The sequence below is a fragment of the Monodon monoceros genome, unplaced genomic scaffold (genome assembly GCF_005190385.1).
Source record: "Monodon monoceros isolate NGI ecotype Baffin Bay Population unplaced genomic scaffold, NGI_Narwhal_1 Super_Scaffold_18, whole genome shotgun sequence".
In the NCBI taxonomy this organism is placed as follows: Eukaryota; Metazoa; Chordata; class Mammalia; order Artiodactyla; family Monodontidae; genus Monodon; species Monodon monoceros.
In genome coordinates this window covers 75435485-75456249 of record NW_021703774.1, presented here as the reverse complement: position 1 = coordinate 75456249, position 20765 = coordinate 75435485, and the positions used below count along the sequence as shown (strand labels likewise).

At 45.4% G+C, this 20765-nt stretch overlaps 1 protein-coding gene across 1 annotated transcript; it reads right to left on the bottom strand.

Moving 5' to 3' along the window:
- Positions 1 to 2124: 2124 nt before the first annotated feature.
- LOC114897896 (neuroblastoma breakpoint family member 4-like) lies at positions 2125 to 20632 on the bottom strand. The gene is given in 12 exon segments (XM_029226954.1): positions 2125 to 2579; positions 2801 to 3028; positions 6786 to 7054; positions 12345 to 12396; positions 13691 to 13905; positions 14697 to 14748; positions 15862 to 15971; positions 16556 to 16786; positions 16837 to 16888; positions 17842 to 18266; positions 18594 to 18702; positions 19860 to 20632. Coding segments are annotated over 12 exon segments (2028 nt in total). The 5' UTR covers positions 20038 to 20632; the 3' UTR covers positions 2125 to 2472.
- Positions 20633 to 20765: the final 133 nt, after the last annotated feature.

Genomic DNA, 20765 nt, shown 5'->3' with positions numbered 1-20765 from the left:
CAAGAAGATCCCACATGCCTCGGAGCGGCTGGGCCCGTGAGCCATGGCCGCTGAGCCTGCGCATCCAGAGCCTGTGCTCCGCGACGGGAGAGGCCACAGCACAGAGGCCCGCACACCACAAAAAAAAACTCACCCAGTTTTTATTTTATAATAGCATGATTTAGAACTACTCAGTAGACCTACACTATTTCACACCATTATTTTTCTTCTTTCCATCTACTCCAGCACAGATTTCTTTCCCACTGGCCCTAAGGATTTTTTGGTCTTTCTCTGGCACTCTCATATAAATAACTTGCCTTCTCAATTAGATTTATCTGAAGCAATGATTATATTGGATTCTTGTGTATTTCCCTGGGTCTTCATAAATCTGGCCCAAAGTTTATTCACTACAATGCTCTCCTACATTCCTTGGCCTCAGATTCCAACTGAGTTCATTTTTCAGGATTTTTACTGAACATGTAGAAGGAGTAATTTGAGAAAAGGGGAGAGGTCTGAATGCCTATGTACTTCATGCTTTTATGCATATTGAAAACCTGGTCTCTGCATCTCCTTTTGGCTAATGTCCCTTTAGGGTGCCATCTACTGTCCCCCACCTACTGCCAGCTCCAGTGAGTCCCTGGAAGCCCCATGCACGGTAGCACAGAACTGCCCACCTGGGGCTGAGGTGACTCCAGGCCAGTCCAGCACTCCCACCTATGACCCAGGTTCTTACTTAGTTTTTGTAATCAGTGCTCTTTTTCCTGTTTCATTTCTTCTTATTCATGTGCAGAAGTTGAGGATTAAGGGTTTTCCAAGATAAGGTTCTCCAAAAGCCAACCCAACATGCAAGTGATTCATTAACACATGATCCTGGAAGAAATAGGCAGTGGAGTTTGGGAGCGGGGAAGGGAGAATAAGGCAAAGAAACCAAGAAAGTGTGTGAGATCAGGCGAAGGACTATGTGTTCAGTGGCCTAAATGATGCTCTTCTGATGAGGAGGACCATGGATCTGGGCTTCCCTGTGGCTAAAAGGGAAGGTCAGAGGGAATATCAGGACAGCAGCTATAGGAACTCAACAGAGTTCAGAGTGCAAACAGGAGATGGAGATGGAAGGGCCTGGCAGGGTGGCAGCCCCCATGGAAAAGAGAGGAAAGACAAGACGAGGTAGCATCAGCTGTTGAGTGAACAAACGAGGAAGAGAAAAAATAGTGGGAGACTGAGCTATAATCTTAGGTAAAGAGTATAAGGAAGAAGTACACATAAGAGCCTCAGATGTGATTACCTCTGTACCCTAAGCTTGAAGGCCAGGGAATTGGCATGCTAGTCTCCACTTGCTGAACAGCAGTTTTCTTGTGATAATCTGTTTCAGGACACTTAAGGCATTAATCTTGCTACAGACCAGACACTCATGCTTGCTGGCAGCTAAGACCTCACCCTCCAGCTTGGGAGGGTTCTTCATTCCAATGGAAGCATCCAAACCCAGCTCTGAAGATAAAACCACAGCCAACAGGATCCGTTGTTTTGCATGATCTTACTATGACTTACTCCCCCACGCAGGAGGGTCATCAAGTAAGGAAAGTGTCCAGGAACAAGAAAGGCCATCTGAAAGTCTATGGTGAGTGGAAACCAATGGAGACATTTTTATATTTGCTTTTTGTTGATCTTCCTAACACTACCCAGTATTGGTAAGACTACCACAGGGCAAACATGTCCCCAAATGCCAAAAAAAAAAAAAAGTCAAGAAAAATGAAACTGATTAAAAAAAAAAAGAAAAGAAAAAGTTCTGGGCTTCCCTGGTGGCTCAGTGGTTGAGAGTTCGCCTGCCGATGCAGGGGACACGGGTTCGTGTCCCGGTCCGGGAAGATCCCACATGCCGCAGAGCGGCTGGGCCCGTGAGCCATGGCCGCTGGGCCTGCGCGTCAGGAGCCAGTGCTCCACAGCGGGAGAGGCCACAACTGTGAGAGGCCCGCATACCGCAAAAACAAACAAACAAAGAAAAAAAAGAAAGAAAATCTGAGCAGAGGTGGGTCCCAAGGAGAAGAGAACTGAGGACATGGCCATGGAGATGAGTGAAGATGATGAATTAAATGGAGTTTCATAAAATAGACAGATCAGTACACCTCATGGGTGAGGGTGGCCCTTTATTTTAAAAAGAGGGGAAAAAAGGAAAATAACCTGGATATGAAAGCTAAACTGGAGGCTGAGTTGTGTGGCCAGGGTTTACATTGCTACAGAATGTTACTAATACACTGTTACTGAGAGCACCTAGCAGGGGAAAATTGACTTGAGGGTGGATGTTGAAAGGAGAGGAAAATACTGGCCAACGTACCTTTCTGAGGAAGCAAGGGAAGACGGGTCCCAGAGAAAGTGGGGATCAAAAAAGTGCTCTACCTCAGAGGAAACAACACATGTGCGATCATTTTGTAAGTGTTAAAGCACCAGAAAGACACAATGGTTAGATGTTATATATTCATAGTTGTTATCAAACCATTTTTACTGATCAGACTTTCTGGACATCATGTTGCTTAATATTCCCAACAACCATGGAATGGGGAAATAATTTTTCAAGAGTTCAGATGAGGGATGTGAGATGTGAGTACCTAAGGAGATAAATAACTTGGCCCAGTGAAACAATCAGGAGTTTGCAAACCCAGGGCCTGAGGCAGAGCTGGTCCTAAATCCCAGGCTCTTGCTCACCTCACTCTGGTAGAGCATCACAGATTTCAACCAGATCTACAGTGGGCGTGGGAAAGGCCCCATTGCCCCCTCCACCCTCAACCCTGAGACAACTACAGCTTCCTAATCCCCTTTTATTTTTTACCTAGGAAGAGTGGTCCTTGGCTTCCAGAATCGGGGTTGGCCGTAAAGCCCCAGATGGTGGAGGAAAGACCGAGTGTGGCTTTGCTGTGCCCACAATTGAAATGCTGGTCCAGCTACAGTTGCAGATAATTGGTCATGTGGGTGCTTTTCTGCAGCTGTGCTTGTGAAGTTTGTACCCCTGGGCCTTGGAAACTCAAAGGCCTTTGGTGACAGTCCTCCCAGGTGTCACCTGAAAGGAAAAGAGGGTTCAGTAGGACCAATCCAAGTTTTCCTGAGCTAATCCCTCCCAGAACACCCATTTCTGATGTCCCTGCCTATGAATGAAACCACCCAATAACCCAGACAATAAAGGCAGACATCACGTACATGAAGGAGATGTCATTTTTATGGCTGTGCCTGGGGATGCTGAGATGGCAGGTGCTAGGCTGCAACATCCTTGAAATGAAAAATCACCCACTTGAATCTAGAGGGTTTTGGATGGCATATGAGGTCACGCCTATTATTCAGCTATTAGCCTTAGTCCTGTAGCCTAGAGAGAAGGCTCTAAACAGGCCTCAAGGCATGGGGGAGAAAGAGTTGTTGATATCTACCCACAAGAATAAAAGAAAAGGGGAAGAAGTATGGCCTAAAGCCTTCAGGTACCAATAGAAAAAGGAATTGAGAATCTACAGGATGTGGACCAAGTTAATAGAATGTTTCACAGTTCTGGAACCTTTCGAACTTCCTTACGTTTAATTTTTGTCTACCTTTCCACTCACCCATACATGTGTATATTCTATTGTCACATGGGGCAGAGTGGGGACGGATGGTATTAGCAGATAGAAGTAGTGTAGTAGAGGCCTGAATCCCTCATTGGAAGCTTAGGTACAGAAGTGCTGCAGAATCAGAATTTGTGTTTCTTTAGATTGATGATACAATGCACACTCCTTACGTTACACACCCCTCCAGTGGGGTCTGGAAAGTGCTCCTAATCAAATATTTTGATGTTTCTCCTGTGAAATGAACACATAGTCTCAGAATGTGGGCTAACCAAAGGTATGAAGTACCCTCATCCAGTCCAGGTCAGTCTCAGGTGGGGTCATGGCCCACAGGACCTGCTCCACATTGCTGTGCCCCCCCCACTTCCCCCCATATAGCCTCATCCTCAGTGAGGTTTGTTTAACTGTTTCTTTAAAGTGTCTCTCATATATCTGTTACCACTTAGTCTTCCAGAGAGCATCCATGTCTGACTCTCATCAACGATTCATCCAATCTCCTTCTAACTGCTCTCTCTGATTCTGTCCTCTCCACACTACCAAAGGTCACCTGTCTTATTACCCCCAAATCCTGTTTCATCACATGCTCCTCGGCTTGTGGAAATTCATCCTCCCTCCTCTACTACACAGACTCTAAACTCCTCACCTGCCTTTGTAGTCCTCCTGTCTTCTGCCCCTCTTTCTTCTGCAACATCACTTCCCACAACTCCCTTCTACAAATCCTCCTGGACTCGGCTGGCCCCCCCCCCGACCCCAACCCTGCACGAGGAGCCTCTCTGAGCTTCCAGGGCTTTTTCCACAAGCACTTCTCCAAGCCCAGCGTGCCCTTCCTATTTCTTCCAGGCAGAGTTCATTAATCATTAGTCATCAATTTTAGGACACAATCAGATTTTATGATAATTCACATTGGGCTGAAGGGTAAAACCTCTTAAATTAACAAATCTGATGGGTGAAAGAACTGTCAAAACCTGGTGTCCCCACTCTCCAATGTGATTTTGAATCAATGTCTAGGATTGTTTTTAATTCTCACTGCGTAATTTCATCATGTAATTTTATTTGTCTACCTATGCTTGGAATATTCTTTGCATTTGCATGGGAAAAGGACAAAACATTTCATCAAACATCGACAGTACTGACCAATATTATTACTGTGTGGGGAAGCCTCCAATAGAAGGTCAAGTTGTAATTGAAAAATCTAGTGTTTGTATGGTTTCTACAGGGTTTCTCCTTGTACAGAGAGGATGGGGCAGACCCGACAACCTGTGCCCATGCTGCTGCATCACAGCTAGCCACACTGTCCTCAGGTTATCATCAGAACCCAGACACAGGTGGATCTGTGTATCAGTTACATGTTCCATTCATTCCTCTCAGCCCATCTGTGTGGGGGAATTTGGCCTTTCCTGGCCCATTGTGAATGATGGCCTGGCAGGGCTGTGCCATATCACACACATTTCACTTCTGAGACGTGTGTCTGAGAATTTCTTCTCCTCCTCATGGAAACTCAGACCCGGCTGTTGGTGTTTTGAGATAGAGCTCTGCACCTTTTTAAGGGCACCAGCACAGCCAAACTCAAGGCCTCCCTGGACCCTGAGTGAGAGCAGATAATTCTGGGGGCAGGAGGCGCTGAGAGACATGGACCTCTCACCCCTTGATGATTTTCCACAGAGAGCCTCGTGGAGCTGTGGCTTCGCCTGGAGGGGCTGGATGAGCAGCCGGCTCTGCTCACGGGACAAAGTGCACTGATGGATTAGGAGCTGGCAGATCTGAGCGAGGGACCACAGGAGTGCTCTGCGCCAGTCTGGCAACTTTGTGTTTAAGATTCAGATAGTTTCAAATCATTTGGTTCAGGGCAAAAAGGAAAACGTGAGCAACATCCTCTCTTAGTCGCTGACGGGTCCAACTGCTGAGAGGAGCGAACAGAGCCTGAGCTAGGGAGTCAGGCCAAGGAGAGGCCAGTGTCCCACAGCCCAGTGGCCGGGAGTCTTGGGCAAGTGAAGGGACCTTGCTGAGCCTCGGTGCCCTCGGCTCTACCATGAGATAACACACCTACCTGAGAGTGTCCCCCGAGGACTGAATGGGTTATGGCTCACATGGAGCTTGCTTAGTAAGGTGCATGGTACACAACAGGTGCACAATAACCATGTGTTCCATTTCTGGTTTGTGAACTACTATAATCCTGAGAAAGCCTTTGCTTCTCTGTACCTCAGGGAGGAACGGGAAACAGGAAAGAAGATGGTCCCAATGTGAAAAGGCACACACTGAACAAAAATGATTTTTCATGGCCAATTTAATTATAAAAGAAGACAGATATAGTCCGATACACAGTGGGGTTTCTTCTACTTTTTCAAGATGATTTTATGAGTAAAGCTTCTAACAATGCAAACGCTTCTCATAGAAGAAAAGTCAAAAACATAGCCCAAGAAGTAACGCAAACCAGGTTTTAATCTACACTCCCTATGAACTGCTGCCCAAGGGGAACTTGCTCATAAATTAGGTCAATAACCCCATCAGGTGTACAGGTTGTGGATAGTTTCCATGAGATTATACCACTGAGACTACACACACGATTGAAACTATAACCCACACGTGGAAGGCTCATTGTTGCTACTCAAAGGAGGAGAACCATGGCTATTTCTGAAGGATGGGACACCAGAGACAGATCTTTGGCTTCCTGGAAATCACAGGGCATGGACAGGATTTTATATTCAGGATCTGGTATGCAAATGCTTCAGAGGGAGGTAGGCAGCCCAGGGTAGAAGCCTGGAGCTGGTGAACAATATAACAGATACTGCAAATATGGAGCAGACTGAAAACGTGTGGAAAGCCAGAGACTTTGTAAGAAACTTCAAGAAATAAAATTATCAACACAATTTCATGAGTATGAGGATCCTTATCTTGAAAAAATGAGGTCTGTTACACAAATTCCTGCAGGTGAGACGGTGGCAGCCAAGATCCTGCCCTTACCCCTCCACTTCCCCTCTCTAGCCTGACTTGATACCGAATGCCTGCACTGATGAGAGGGGTCCAGGTGACAGAGGTCAGCCTGGGACAAGAAGAATGAAAAGGCACATGATGGATGCCTTTTAAAAATTAAATCCAAGAACGTAATTCAAATCAACATGAGTCTGAGGACCTGTTTACAGGTCTGTACTGGTTGTTGGATACAAAGGATACAGATGCTACCTTGTGACCTACTAGGATCTTAATGTTCTTTATAATGGGAGTACTCACCACTTACGTCTAGAACTGTGGAGACCTCCCTTTTATCCGATTGGAATGAGGCACTTGTGTAAGCCGTACAGGAGTCTGACAGACGATGGCCGATAGAACCAGCCAAATCACATTCATCCAGTGAGTCCTGCTGGACTTCATTCTCTTCTACCGCCAGCAGCTCCAGACTGAGCTTTGTGGGGTCTGGAGGACTGATGACTAAACAGCAAATATTCAGGAACACGGAGTCCTGGCGGGTTTTGATGGGAGGGTTAAGGGACCGGTCATGTTATGGGTTTGGTGTGCGTTGTGTTGGAGAGTTCAACCGAGGAGGTCAATAGATGAATCTGGACCAGCCATCTCGGTCCTTGTAATATTAAGCCAAGAATTGCAGACGAACACTTCGGGTGTAAGCTCAAAGCAAAATTTACTTAAAGCATAGACACACTCTCGGAGAGAGCGCAGACTGGCTTCTGCAAAGTGAAACCAGGCCAGCTATAGGGGCGCGGGGTGTTTATAAGCGCTTTGAACCTAAGGGTAGGAGTTGGGTTAAGATCCAGTGACAAGGTCTCGTCACGTGAGTGACGGGTTATATTGCGCATGCTTTTACCCATAATTCCATGTTTTCACCCAAATTCGCTAAGAAAAGCCCATGGCGGGGAGGGGGGGGGTTGAAACCACATGTAAATTCTATTATAATGATGACATAATGAGGTTGGGGTTATCTACGGTTATCGCTTGGCTCAAACTGCGCCTGCGTGCCTCGGGGAATTCCCCTTCGGCCAGGTGCTTCCTGCTGCTTCAGGACGTGCTGACCGCAACCTGTCCCTCAGACCCTCCTTGTTTGGCTCACATATCCTGAGTCTCCACCTCCGCCTTCCCCTGCTGCTCATCTGTAGCTAGCTGCCTAACAGTCACAGAAAAGAAATGGGAAGTCCCCATAAAGGGAGGTATAACAATCCTCTCCTATCTGGGGCCGGCGGGTGCTTGCAAAGGGAAAGGGAGAGAGAGGGAGGGGGAGAAAGTGAGCATGACGTGCTCTGAGCACTGATCAGAAACGAGCCCAGGAGGAAGGAGACTGAACTACCCCAGTACACAGCAGTCACATCACACACGCCTTCAGAAACCGTAAAGGCAGCTTCAACTATAGCATAAGTTTTTGGTGAAATTTACATGTAGCAGCCAAGTGAACAGGCTCTAGCAGCATAATGGGCTCCTAGAAGTCCTGTGTCTTCAAGGCCAATTTCTCTAATACTGAAATGTGACACCAATTTTTTTCTCCTTCCTTTCCTTGCCATCAAATACCTGCCAGTGTGGTAAGGCCAAACAGGCAGAGGCAGATATGCATCTCATGCTGGTTTTAATAAAAAGGAGAGAACAGGAGACTGCAAGAAATCGGGTGGCTGATTATTACCCCTGCATCAACTGACTGTAGGTTACTATCATTGAGAGGGATTCATAAAGGGGCCTATACAAGTACCAGAGTGAAAACAGACAACATTATTAAAAGGGACACCTTGTGGTTGTCAGAATGGAAGAAATAGGCATATTCAGCACTTTCAGATTTCCCTGCATCTGATATGACCAGATGTCACCACTGAATTAAGACCCATGTTTCTTCATAGTTACCTAGAACAGATAAGGTCTTGGTCTTCCTCTTCCTCAAGAACAGTATGATTTCCTACAGATAAATTCAGACAGGGAACAAAAAATTTCACAATTTGTATGGAAACACAAAAGACCCTGAATAGCCAAAGCAATCTTGAGAAAGAAAAACGGACCTGGAGGAATCAGGTTCCCTGAATTCGGACTATTCTACAAAGCTACAGTAATCAAGACAGTATGGTACTGGCACAAAAACAGAAACGTAGATCAATGGAACAGGATAGAAAGCCCAGAGATAAACCCACGCACATATGGTCACCTTATCTTTGATAAAGGAGGCAGGAATGTACAGTGGAGAAAGGACAGCCTTTTCAATAAGTGGTGCTGGGAAAACTGGACAGGTACATGTAAAAGTATGAGATTAGAACACTCCCTAACACCATATACAAAAATAAGCTCAAAATGTATTAAAGACCTAAATGTAAGGCCAGAAACTATCAAACTCTTAGAGGAAAACATAGGCAGAACACTCTATGACATAAATCACAGCAAGATCCTTTTTGACCCACCTCCTAGAGAAATGGAAAGAAAAACAAAAATAAACAAATGGGACCTAATGAAACTACAAAGCTTTTGCACAGCAAAGGAAACCATAAATAAGACCAAAAGACAACCCTCAGAATGGGAGAAAATATTTGCAAATTAAGCAACTGACAAAGGATTAATCTCCAAAATTTATAAGCAGCTCATGCAGCTCAATATCAAAAAAAAAACAACCCAATCCAAAAATGGGCAGAAGACCTAAATAGACATTTCTCCAAAGAAGATATACAGATTGCCAGCAAACACATGAAACAAAGCTCAACATCATTAATCATTAGAGAAATGCAAATCAAAACTACAATGAGATATCATCTCACACCAGTCAGAATGGCCATGATCAAAAAATCTAGAAACAATAAATGCTGGAGAGGGTGTGGAGAAAAGGGAACACTTTTGCACTGCTGGTGGGAATGTAAATTGGTACAGCCACTGTGGAGAACAGTATGGAGGTTCCTTAAACAACTACAAATAGAACTACCATATGACCCAGCAATCCCACTACTGGGCATATACCCTGAGAAAAGCATAATTCAAAAAGAGTCATGTACCAAAATGTTCATTGCAGCTCTATTTACAATAGCCAGGAGATGGAAACAACCTAAGTGTCCATCATCGGATGAATGGATAATGAAGATGTGGCACATGTATACAATGGAATATTACTCCGCCATAAAAAGAAACGAAATTGAGTTATTTGTAGTGAGGTGGATGGACCTAGAGTCTGTCATACAGAGTGAAGTAAGTCAGAAAGAGAAAGACAAACACCGTATGCTAACACATATATATGGAATCTAAGAAAAAAAATGTCATGAACAACCTAGGGGTGAGACAGGAATAAAGACACAGACCTACTAGAGAATGGACTAGAGGATATGGGGAAGGGGAGGGGGAAGCTGTGACAAAGTGAGAGAGTGGCATGGGCATATATACACTACCAAATGTAAAATAGATAGCTAGTGGGAAGCAGCCACATAGCACAGGGAGATCAACTTGGTGCTGTGTGACCACCTAGAGGAGTGGGATAGGGAGGGTGGGAGGGAGGGAGACACAAGAGGGAGGAGATATGGGAACATATGTATATGTATAACTGATTCACTTTGTTATAAAGCAGAAACTAACACACCATTGTAAAGCAATTATACTCCAGTAAAGATGTAAAAAAAAAAAATTCAGACCGGGCCGGAAACACTAAGCAGATCATCCTGTGTACGATAATAATCCAGTATCCAATACTACCATGGGGACAAAAACATCACCAGTGGGACGATAGGATATTTTAAGAAGAATATTCCAGGAGGCCTCAGGTTGTGTCTTATGTACCTGCCTTGGTTTGCTTTCCTGAGCCATCAGCCAAGATCTCCCTGACCTGGTAGATCCTCACCACAGTATCCTCTTCCAAGTCTGAGTAAAAAGTTAAACACATCTTTTCCCCACAGATTCTGGGCAATAGCTCACCTGCATTCTAACAGAATAGTGTAATATTCAGGCTTTTCTCATCATGCACTGGCTGGTTTAGCAGAATGATGGATGGAATCTACAAAACCTTGAATCAAAATGAATGTTTGGGCTTCCCAGGGTGGTGCAGTGGTTGAGAGTCCGCCTGCCGATGCAGGGGACACGGGTTCGTGCCCAGGTCTGGGAAGATCCCACATGCCACAGAGCGGCTGGGCCCGTGAGCCATGGCCGCTGAGCCTGCGCGTCCGGAGCCTGTGCTCCGCAACGGGAGAGGCCACAACAGTGAGACGCCCGCGTACCGCAAAAAAAAAAAGAATGTTTGTTATTACGCTGAATCTTTGGCCATTCACGGGGTAGGGAAATGCCAGGGCTCTGCCTTGGTTCATGGAAACATACAAACAAGGTGATGGTAGAGGTCTTCGTGTCCTGGTGTTCAGATGACTGCTTCACTGAGACAGCCAACTTAGAGGAGACAGACACTGGGGATGACAGAAGTGACACCAGTGAAACAACAAATCCAAAGATGGAATTAAGGCTGTCAACGTCTCTGGAAAGGCACAGAAATTCAAGGGACATTTTTTGGGTATGAAAATAGGAGGCTTGTATGTAAGAAGAGACATTTCATGGGAATCAGGAAAAACGACAGTCATCCCTGTGCACTTGCACACCTGCAAGTGAGTGAGTTTGTCACACCTGCCTTGGATCCATTATCTAACTTGGGGCCTGACCCATAGGCTTGGCCTGGATGAAGAACAGAGCACAGCTCCCTGACCCACCTGATGTCTGTGCTTAAAACTCTGTCATAGAGCCTGATTCAAATCACTATGTCTACAGAGCTTGTACACAGGGATGACAAATCTCCGCACTGCCTGAGGCGTGGGATACAAAGAATACAGAGTCTACCTGGGAGTCCAGTTGGAGTTTTATCACATTGATAAAGAATACTCAATGGTTACATCCCGAGCATAAGAGACATCCACTTCCTCAAATGAGAAGAAGGCAGCACTTGTATAAGGCCAGAAGGAGTCTGACAGACCAGGAAGAATTGAGTAAATCAAATAGTATTCATCCAGTGAGTCCCATGCGACACCATTCTCTACCATCTGTGGCAGCTCCCTGCTGAGCCTGGTGGGGAGGCAGGACTGAAGATTAACCCAAGAGGGATCAGCAATCATAGAGTCCTACCTGGTTCTGATGGCATGTTTAAGGGAGTGGTGAAGCAAGCCAAGGGCCTGATCCTTTAAGGAGGGAAAAACTCCCTTTTGTGTGTGGGACAGAGTGTGTTTTTTCACAGGGGCAGGAGATAGAAAGGACACTAGGTGCTCAGTGCTCTGGCCAAATAACAAGCTGATGAAGAAAGAGACTGAATTATCTCTGGATGGTACAGTCATGACTCACAACATATAGAGACACGTACCAGTGGCTTTCACCCTTTCATTTACGTTGCATTGAGTGGCACATGGAACGGGCAAGTGCATACAGCTTTTGGGACATTCTGGTGTCCCAGAAATCTCATGCCATCGAGGCCTCTCTAAATACTGTGGCATGGTATAGTAATATTATGGTCTATTTACATTTCTTGCTATGACATACATGCCAACATGCTAACGCCAAACAGGCAGAAAACAGATATGCACCTCACTCTATAAACCACACTGGAGATAATGAGTGAGTGCCAAAAAATCACTCTGACTTAGTTTACCTGGGTCAACTGGCTTGGGTTATAAACTTGAGAAGTTAATAAGAAATGGGAAACAATATAAGTACCACAATGAAAGCAGAAAACATTACAAAAAATGATAATTCGTGGTTGGGAAAATTGATGATACAATATATTCAGCACTTCCTGCTTTTCCCTGGACCAGAGGCCTGCAGACGTCATCACTGTATTAACGGCCCACAAATATTCAAAATTACCTTGTGGCAATAGCCACTGATCCTTGCGGGTCACTGTGATCAGTTTGGTTTTCTACAAATAAATTGACAGGACAGTTACATCAGGCAAAACCCCTTCACAAATGCCCAATCCTGTGCCAATCTTCACAGTGTGATAACAGGCTATTGTGAGAGAAATAGCCCAGGAGGCCCCAAAGAGAGCCTCATAAGAAGGCCACTGGGTTTCCTTCTTGAGCCACTGGATGAATGTCCTTGATATGACAGATCATCCTCAGAGTATCCTATGTCCCGAGTCTGTGCAAATGGCTAAACAAATCCTTTTCCCCACAGATCCTGGGGAAATACCCAGCTACCATCCTAGAGCGTTGCTGTAATAGTCAGGCTTTTCTATCTGAAATGCTGTTTGTTAATGGGTTAGATGAATTATACATTGAGACTAGATGGGAGTGGAATCTACATACCATCAAGTCAAAAGAATCTTCAGGGACTTCCCTGGTGGCACAGTGGTTAAGAATCTGCCTGCCAATGCAGGCGACACGGGTTCGAGCCCTGGTCCGGGAAGATCCCACATGCCACGGAGCAGCTAAGCCCATGCGCCACAACTACTGAGCCCTCATGCCAGAACTACTGAAACCCGTGCACCTAGAGCCCATGCTCTGCAACAAGAGAAGCCACCGCAGTGAGAAGCCCACGCACCACAACGAAGAGTAACCCCTGCTCACCGTGACTAGAGAAAACCCGCACGCAGCAACAAAGGTACAACGCAGCCAATAAATAAATAAATAAATTTATAAAAGCAAAAAAAAAAAAGAATCTTCAAAGCTGCAAAGAAACAATGGCCATTCATCAGCTTGGGAAGTCCCAGGGCCCTGCCTTGCTTCAGAGAAATGTACCAAGTGTGACAGTGGGGCTTATATTTTGGTTTCAGAAGACTCTGGACAAGATAACACAAATCAAAGGAGATAGACTGTGGGTTGACAGAAGTGAATCAATGTAGTGACATCTCCAAAGATAGAAACAAGACTGCCATGAGACTCAGACACGTAAGGGAACTCAGGGACATTGCTCAGGAATGAAAATTAGAGAATTTCATGTGATATAAGACATTCATTCAAAATTAGGAGGCCTCAAAGTTACTTCCTGTGCCACAATGTACATGTGAGTCTGGCAGGACTGCCTTCGTTCCAGTGATTTGCCACAGGGACAAACAAGACTAGGAACTGAGAAAAGTTCACTAACTTGTAGAATGTCTTATTTTAAATGCAATTGTAGAGTCTGGTTCAAACCAGGCTTCAATATGTAAGCATACAGTCTATCTAAGCAGATTAATTCTCTCAGAGTATACTAACAAAGATAATGGAGATTACCTGGGAGACCAGTTGAAATTTCATCCTCTTTAGCATGGGAGCAACCACAGGCTCCATCCAGAGCAGACCTCACTTTCTCTTCATCAAATGCAAATTTTTCATCAGTGTAAGGCTGGTAGCAGTTAGGACCTTCCTGGGGAGTTGAAGGAGCCAGAACACATTCATCTTGGGATTCCTGGAGCACTTCCTTCTTTTCAACATCCTGTAGGTTCACGCTGTGTCAGGTGGCAAAGGGATGACAGAAGATTAAACTAAGAGGAGCAGACACCATGCTGTCCTAGCTGGTGTTGATGGGAGGCATAGGGAGTGGACACAGAAAGCAAAGGGGAAGTCCTCTTAAAGAAGGAAATAATTATCCTCCTGTATGTGAAGTGGAGTGTGGCTTCCATGGGTTGGGAGAGGGAGAGACCAGCAGATGCTCTAGCCACACAACCAGCTGTTGAGGGAGGAGACTGAACTCTCCCTGCATGCTATAGTCATGAGCCCCAGCACACACAGAAGACTAAGATAGTGGTTCCAACTTGTTTGCATACATTGTGTTGATCTGTATATGCAGTGCCCAAGTGAATACAGCTTTTGAGGAATTATAGACTCTAGATATTCTGCCTTCAGGAACTATTTTCTCAATATTTTGTTATAATATGAATTTCTTCTAGTTTCTTCACTTGCAATCAAATATTTACCAACATGCTGATGCCAAACAGGCACAAGGCGATATGAATCTCACCCTGCTGTTAACCACACAGGAGAGAACACTTGATTACAGGAACTCCCAAGTTTGGCTATTTCACCAGGGTCAACTCACTGTACGTTACTATACTTGAAGGATTAATAAATTGAAACCCACACAACTACCGCAATAAAAATAGACAACGTTGTTAAAAGGGATATTTGACTGTTGACTGAATGGATGAAAGAGTTACATTTAGTAATTCTGTTTTTCCCTGGATTTGAGGTCTCCTGTTGTCACCACTGACATTCACAGCCCACAAATCTTCAGAATTACCTGGGGGATACTGGCTCTTGTCCATCCACTTGTTTATGATCATTTTGATTGTCTAGCAAGAAATTCAGAGACAGTGGGTCACAATAAGTAAATCACATCTCACACATACCTACTCAGTGAACACACCACAAGGACATGAATATTCTCAGTGCAAGAACGTAATACATTAGCAGAGACATTCCAGGACACTTAAGTCTTAGAATTAGACTGGACCCCAGACCCATCAGGGAAATTCTCTTATTGAACTGGTAGAGTGCTCTCCCAACATCCTTTGTTCTGAGCCTGTATAAATAGTTAATGATATATTTTCCCCAGTGATCCTAGAAAATGAGCTGAGTTATTTTCTAGAATTGTTTCTACAATATTGGTTAGCCCCATCAGGTTATGTGGTTGCTGATGGTTTAGAGGAATTTATACTTGAGACTAGAGTGATGGATGAATTGTATAAACCCTCAAACCAAAAAAGAATCTTTGGTGTGACACAGAAACCATGCCCATTCAAGGCTGAAGGGACTGCCAGAGCCCAGCCTTGCTTCATGGAAACATCCAAACAAGGCAATGGTACAGCTGTGTCTGTCCTGGTTTTCAGATGACTGCTTAGCTAACAGTTAGAAGCCAACATAGAGAAGATGGAGACTGGGACTGAGAGCAGTGAAACCAGGGAAACAACCTCTCCTGATGTATATGCAAGTCTGCCGTTGTGTCTGGATAAGGATAGAAAGGCCAGGGACATTGTACAAAAAAGCAAAAATTAGGTCATTGCAGGTGACAAGACACATTTGATCCAAACTAGGTCTGACAAACACCTCCTGTAGATTTCCACCCAAGGTGGATGAGAGTTTGTCACACCTGATTTGGGTCCAAATGCCTGACACTGGTGCCAGGGTGACAAAGGCATGACTGGGGCCTAGAAAGGGATAAAGGCTCCCTGAGCCACCTGATGTCTGTGTTTCATAATAGTTCCTTTCCCCTGATTTAAGCAAGATGTGTCTATAGGGACTATCTTCAGAGATGACCTTCCTCAGTCTACACAGGTGTGGGGAACAAATATGGAGGCTACTTGGGAGATCAGTTGGAATTTCATCCTCTTTAGCATGGGAGCAACCACAGGCTCCATCCGGAGCAGGGCCCACTTCTGATTCATCAAATGCAAATTTGCCATCACCGTAAGGCTGGTTGCAGTCAGAACTTGCTTGGAGAATTGAAGGAGTCAAAACACATTCATCCTGGGATTCCTGAGGCACTTCCTTCTTTTCAACCTCCTGCAGCTCCACACTGTGCCAGGTGGGAGAGGGATGACAGAAAATTAAACAAAGAGGATCCGACCCCAAGCTGCCCTGCCTGGTTTTGATGGGAGGCATCGGGAGTGTCAGAGAAACCAAAAGGGCAGTCCCCTTAAAGAGGGAAGGAACTATCCTCCCGTACGTGAGGTGGAGTGTGGCTGCCATGGGGCAGGAGAGGGAGACCAGCAGGTGCTCCGTGCACTGGCCACACAACGTCTGATGAGCAGTGAGACTCAACCATCCCAGTATGGTACCTTCAGGAACATGAAACACAAAAGAACTTTCATACCAGATGCTACTCCCGTGGTCCTAAGTCATGTTCAATTTAAGATAAAGTAGTCAAGTGAATATGGCTATTAAGGCATTATAGACTCCCAGAGATATTATGCCTTCTTTTTAGGAATAGAAAGGCCTCCGAGGCCTCTTTCTCTTACTACTGTCACATGACAACCAATTTTTTTCTAGATAGTTGTCCTGATGCTTAATTTTTCTGGTTACTTCTCTACTAATTCCTTTGCTAGGTACCTTCCTCCCAAGGACCTAAAACAACTGTGTAGGAGTAGATATTTATCTCACCTTGGAGTTCCTTTAGGAGAGAACAGATATTCTGTGTGTGTGCAGGAAATCCTAAGGGTGGTGCATTCACCTTGGGCCGTACATACAAGCAGCACGGAGACAACAGACGACCAAGTTAACACGGCCATTTCCATGTGGGTTGAGCGAAGTAAATCAATACAGTCTGCAGTTCTGCTTCTCCTTGCGTCTGGCATCTGTGACTCTCTTGACCTCACTGTTCTTTCTGTGACCCTGTCCATAATTTACCCACCCATTACCAGCTCCTGCTAGTTCACTGTTACCTAGATGTGAGTATCTCTTGTGCTTGTTCATCTTCCTCATCTTCACGAATTTCTGCAAATTCAGAAATATCCAAGAAGTCAGCTTCTTGCCACTTCACTCACTACCAACACAGCAACTCACATGGTCATAGACTCATAAATACCTAGGTATGAATTAGTACTGTATGGAAGTTCTAATGCATTGTCTTTAAACAATTGCCCTAGCATGGATTTCTGATCCATCAGGCAGTCTGACTAAACCAGAGGATCATCATCATGACACCTTCTGCCTGGAACTGGACAAACATTTAAAGTGTCCTTTCTCCCTTACATCACTGCATACTTGTCCACCTTCCAGCTTGGCTTCTACAGCTGGATCATCCATCCTGCCACAAATTCTGCCAAAGGCACAGGCTCTATGAACCTTCACAGCTCTCACAAGATCCCCTCCTTTCTCTAAGGAGAAGAACCATGTCCCACATCCCTCCCCCTGGGAACATCCTGGGCTCTTCCAGGTGGCTTCTGCTGGTTATCAAGGGGAAGTCTCTCTATAGAAAGTGGTCCAGTCTAAACAGCTTTCCCAACACCAAGTCTGACTACATCAAGCACCTTATCTAGCACCACACAGTGAAGGGCTTTCTTTTTTCTGCAGTGCATTCGTAAATATTTCCCCATTTCATCACTACAGCTACCATCAACAGATTATTTGATCCATTTTACAGAAGAGGAAACAGATACTGGGATAGGAAAAAATCAATCACTCACTCAGTGTTACTAAAGACAGCCGCCCTCAGGCTGGACCCTGGGAACTTTCATGCTTAGTCCAGGGCTCTTTTCACTCTAACAACCTGCCTCCTGTCACATCGTCCTTTCTGTGCTTTAACACTGGGCGGATGCTGCCTCCTGCGCCAAAGGCCATGGTCCATCAGGGAGGAATCAGATAGTTGGAATACTATGCCCTCCACCCTGTGCATTTCTCCTCTGTTCTCCCACTCAGCCAGTCCTGCTCCTATCATAGCCCCAAACGGGACATGAAACAGGAAAGCTGATAAAAAAACATTCCTAGTGCAGGTGTGGAGTCTCTTGTGAGCAGGGGACCTTGGAGCAGCTCAGTGTTATCAGGTACTGTGGCCCCCTTAGCTGCGCTGAGCTTGTGGGCAAGGTGCTCTGCCAGCCTGTGTCCCTCAGTCAGCCGCTCTTAGAAGCCCTGCCCCTGGTGGTTGTCAAGGTCATTGTGGGTGAGGAGGTCCTTGAGGTGCTGCTGGAGTAGGACAGAGTCATCTTTCACTTCCCGTAATGTCCGCCGTAACTGGGTCAGCTCTCGTGCCTGACTTCGAGTTAGGGTATCACATGTCCCAAGGTGGGACAGAAGATACAATTTTAAAATGCAAAGATGACACACTATTAGGGATTTCTGTGAGAACATCCCCAAGGAGTGTGGACAGATACAGCTGGTGTGAATTGGAAAAAAACATGAGAATGACAGGGTCAAGAATGGATGACAAGGTGTAGTCAGTCAGGAGGGGGTTGTGATTTAAAGGTAAATGAGGTATTGATTGCACAACATTGTTGAGGGTAACAAATGTCACTGAGCTGTTGACTTGAATTTGGTGAATTTCATGATATGTGATTTTAAGTCAATAGTGTTTTTAAAAGCAGAGTAAATGAGGCTCTGAATAACAATTGGAGTCCGTAATTCACCAATTGGTGTTCTCCTGCTGGTTTATAAATATTGTGCCATGTGCCTGCCATGAACATCTCTGCCCTCCTTATCTCACCTCTCAGCTTGCGTGGGCTTCTCTGCCAGCTTCTCTGCTAGCCTCAGCGCCTCAAACAGCAGCTTCTCCCCCAGCACAGATTCAATGATGTCCTTAAATGCTTCATACTCTGAGGAAAGAGAGACGCTGCCTCAGGGGAAAGCTGGACAGGCTGCTGTGGTCACTGCCTTCAAGGGAAGAGGCAGGGTCCATCCCAAGGACAGATGTAACCTTAGTACCAGGCTCTACACAGGGATTTCCACATCTGATTCCTCAGCCTCCCACCTGCATGGCATTCGGTTACTCCCTGTTTTAGAGCTGAGGAAACAGAAGCTCCAGGGCACAGAAAGTAACTAGACAAGATGAACTGGTGTTTGGCAAACTGACACTGAATCCTGGGCCACTTACAAATACTCGCAGCCTCTTAGGTGAAACGCTGAGCAGGGGCATTCCTGGTGATTCCTGTGTGGTTGGGAAGACCCCTAGGACTATAGGACTGATGGTTCCCTTGTGCTGGGATTTCAGTAATGGACAAGTATCTCAAAGGTAAAAAACTCACCTGGATACACTTGTGTGAAAGAGAATACATGAAACCATAAGGACCTGGGAAAAAAATGTGCCCAAATACTATGAAAGTTTGTGTTATTAGACATAGTAGAACTTGAACTTACTGTGTTATACTGTGCCAGGGACTATTGTCAGAGCTTTGTCCGAATTTCCTCATTATTCATTACAACTCAAACAGGTAGCCCATGGTTTCAGTGAGGAGCAGACTCATCCTTAAGCTCCTTTTAAGCAGGTACTATCCCCTGCTTCCCCCAGTGTGTAACCACCATGTCACCCCAGTGTAACTACCACAGGGCTTTGCCAATGGGACCTCAGGGAAACCTGAACTGATGGAGTTCATCAGTCCCAGTCGTTTAGCCAACAGTGATGCAGGATCAGATACAGAACAGAAAAGATTCCAATTGACACAGTTTAGCTTGTTCCTGAGAGAAACAGGCAGTTCAATGCCTGAACCAAGAATCAATATCTGGGATTTTAACTCTAATCTCACCCTACAACTCACCGCAAACCTGGAAAAGTGGCTCAACTCTTTGTGCCTGAGTTTTCCCATCCTCAGGGAACTGAGGGTAAAATAGCCACTTCTACCTTTCCTGGATTGTGGTCAGAATGAAATTCAAAATGACAAAGGGAATAGGAGACAAAGTCTGGAGAGTTTTTGTTTCTCAGAGGGAAGACCATGATCATTCATCACTTTGGTGACCATGACCCCTAGGACTTAACTGTATTTCTGCAGCTGGTTGGCCAGGGAGTAGGCAGTAGCTTGGGATACAAGGAATTTCTCTGGGAGGTCTTGGAAGTCCTGCTTCTTCTTTGCCAGCTACAACTGAAGCTCCTGGTTGATTTCCGTGAGTGTAAGTTCTACCCTCAGATCAGATAAAGGGCCAAGAAATACTGCCATGGTGACATGTGGCAGAAAAGGTAGAGCCAGGGACTGGGGAGAAGAAACCCAAACATATGATGGATTAAAAACATGTGAAATCACGTAAGTTTAATCAGGACTGAGGGTTGACAGAAACTGGAATTCTTAACTTACTGTTGGGAGAAACTTGAGGGTTTGCAACCGCAAAAACAAGGTTCATTATGCCAGTGCTCAGAGCCAAAGGCACCGTCTATAGCTCACACTCAGACAGGAGTGACAGAGGAGGACCCAGCATGCGAGGTTACCATCTGGAGTTGCAATAACAGAACTGGTAGGTGGGGGGGGGCGGTCATGGAATCTTGGGGGCACCTGCCTTCCAGTTGCCTAGGCAATGCTAATACACAAGGCTGCCTGGGGTCTTGTGAATGTCACCATTGATAGCAACCAATCCCTCAGCAGTCACTCTTAAGTTGTCTACACATGTCCTGATACCACTTACCTATCTCCTTCCAAAAAAAATCTCAGCGGAGTTCTCATTGTTCATTCTTCTGTGTATAAAAAATTCACAGGAGAAATAGTTTGCCAACAGGTCTTAATTTCTGTTGGGCTGTCATGAAGTCACCCCACCTTCTCTTTAAACAGATCTTAAGGCTTTTCCACAAGTGAGAGACCTCAAACTTTTACACTGTCATGAAGTTCTTCGACCCTGCTGGAGGGTCTGGTCTGGAAGGAGTCAGAGACGTGGCCTGGCGGGGCAGGGCGAAAGG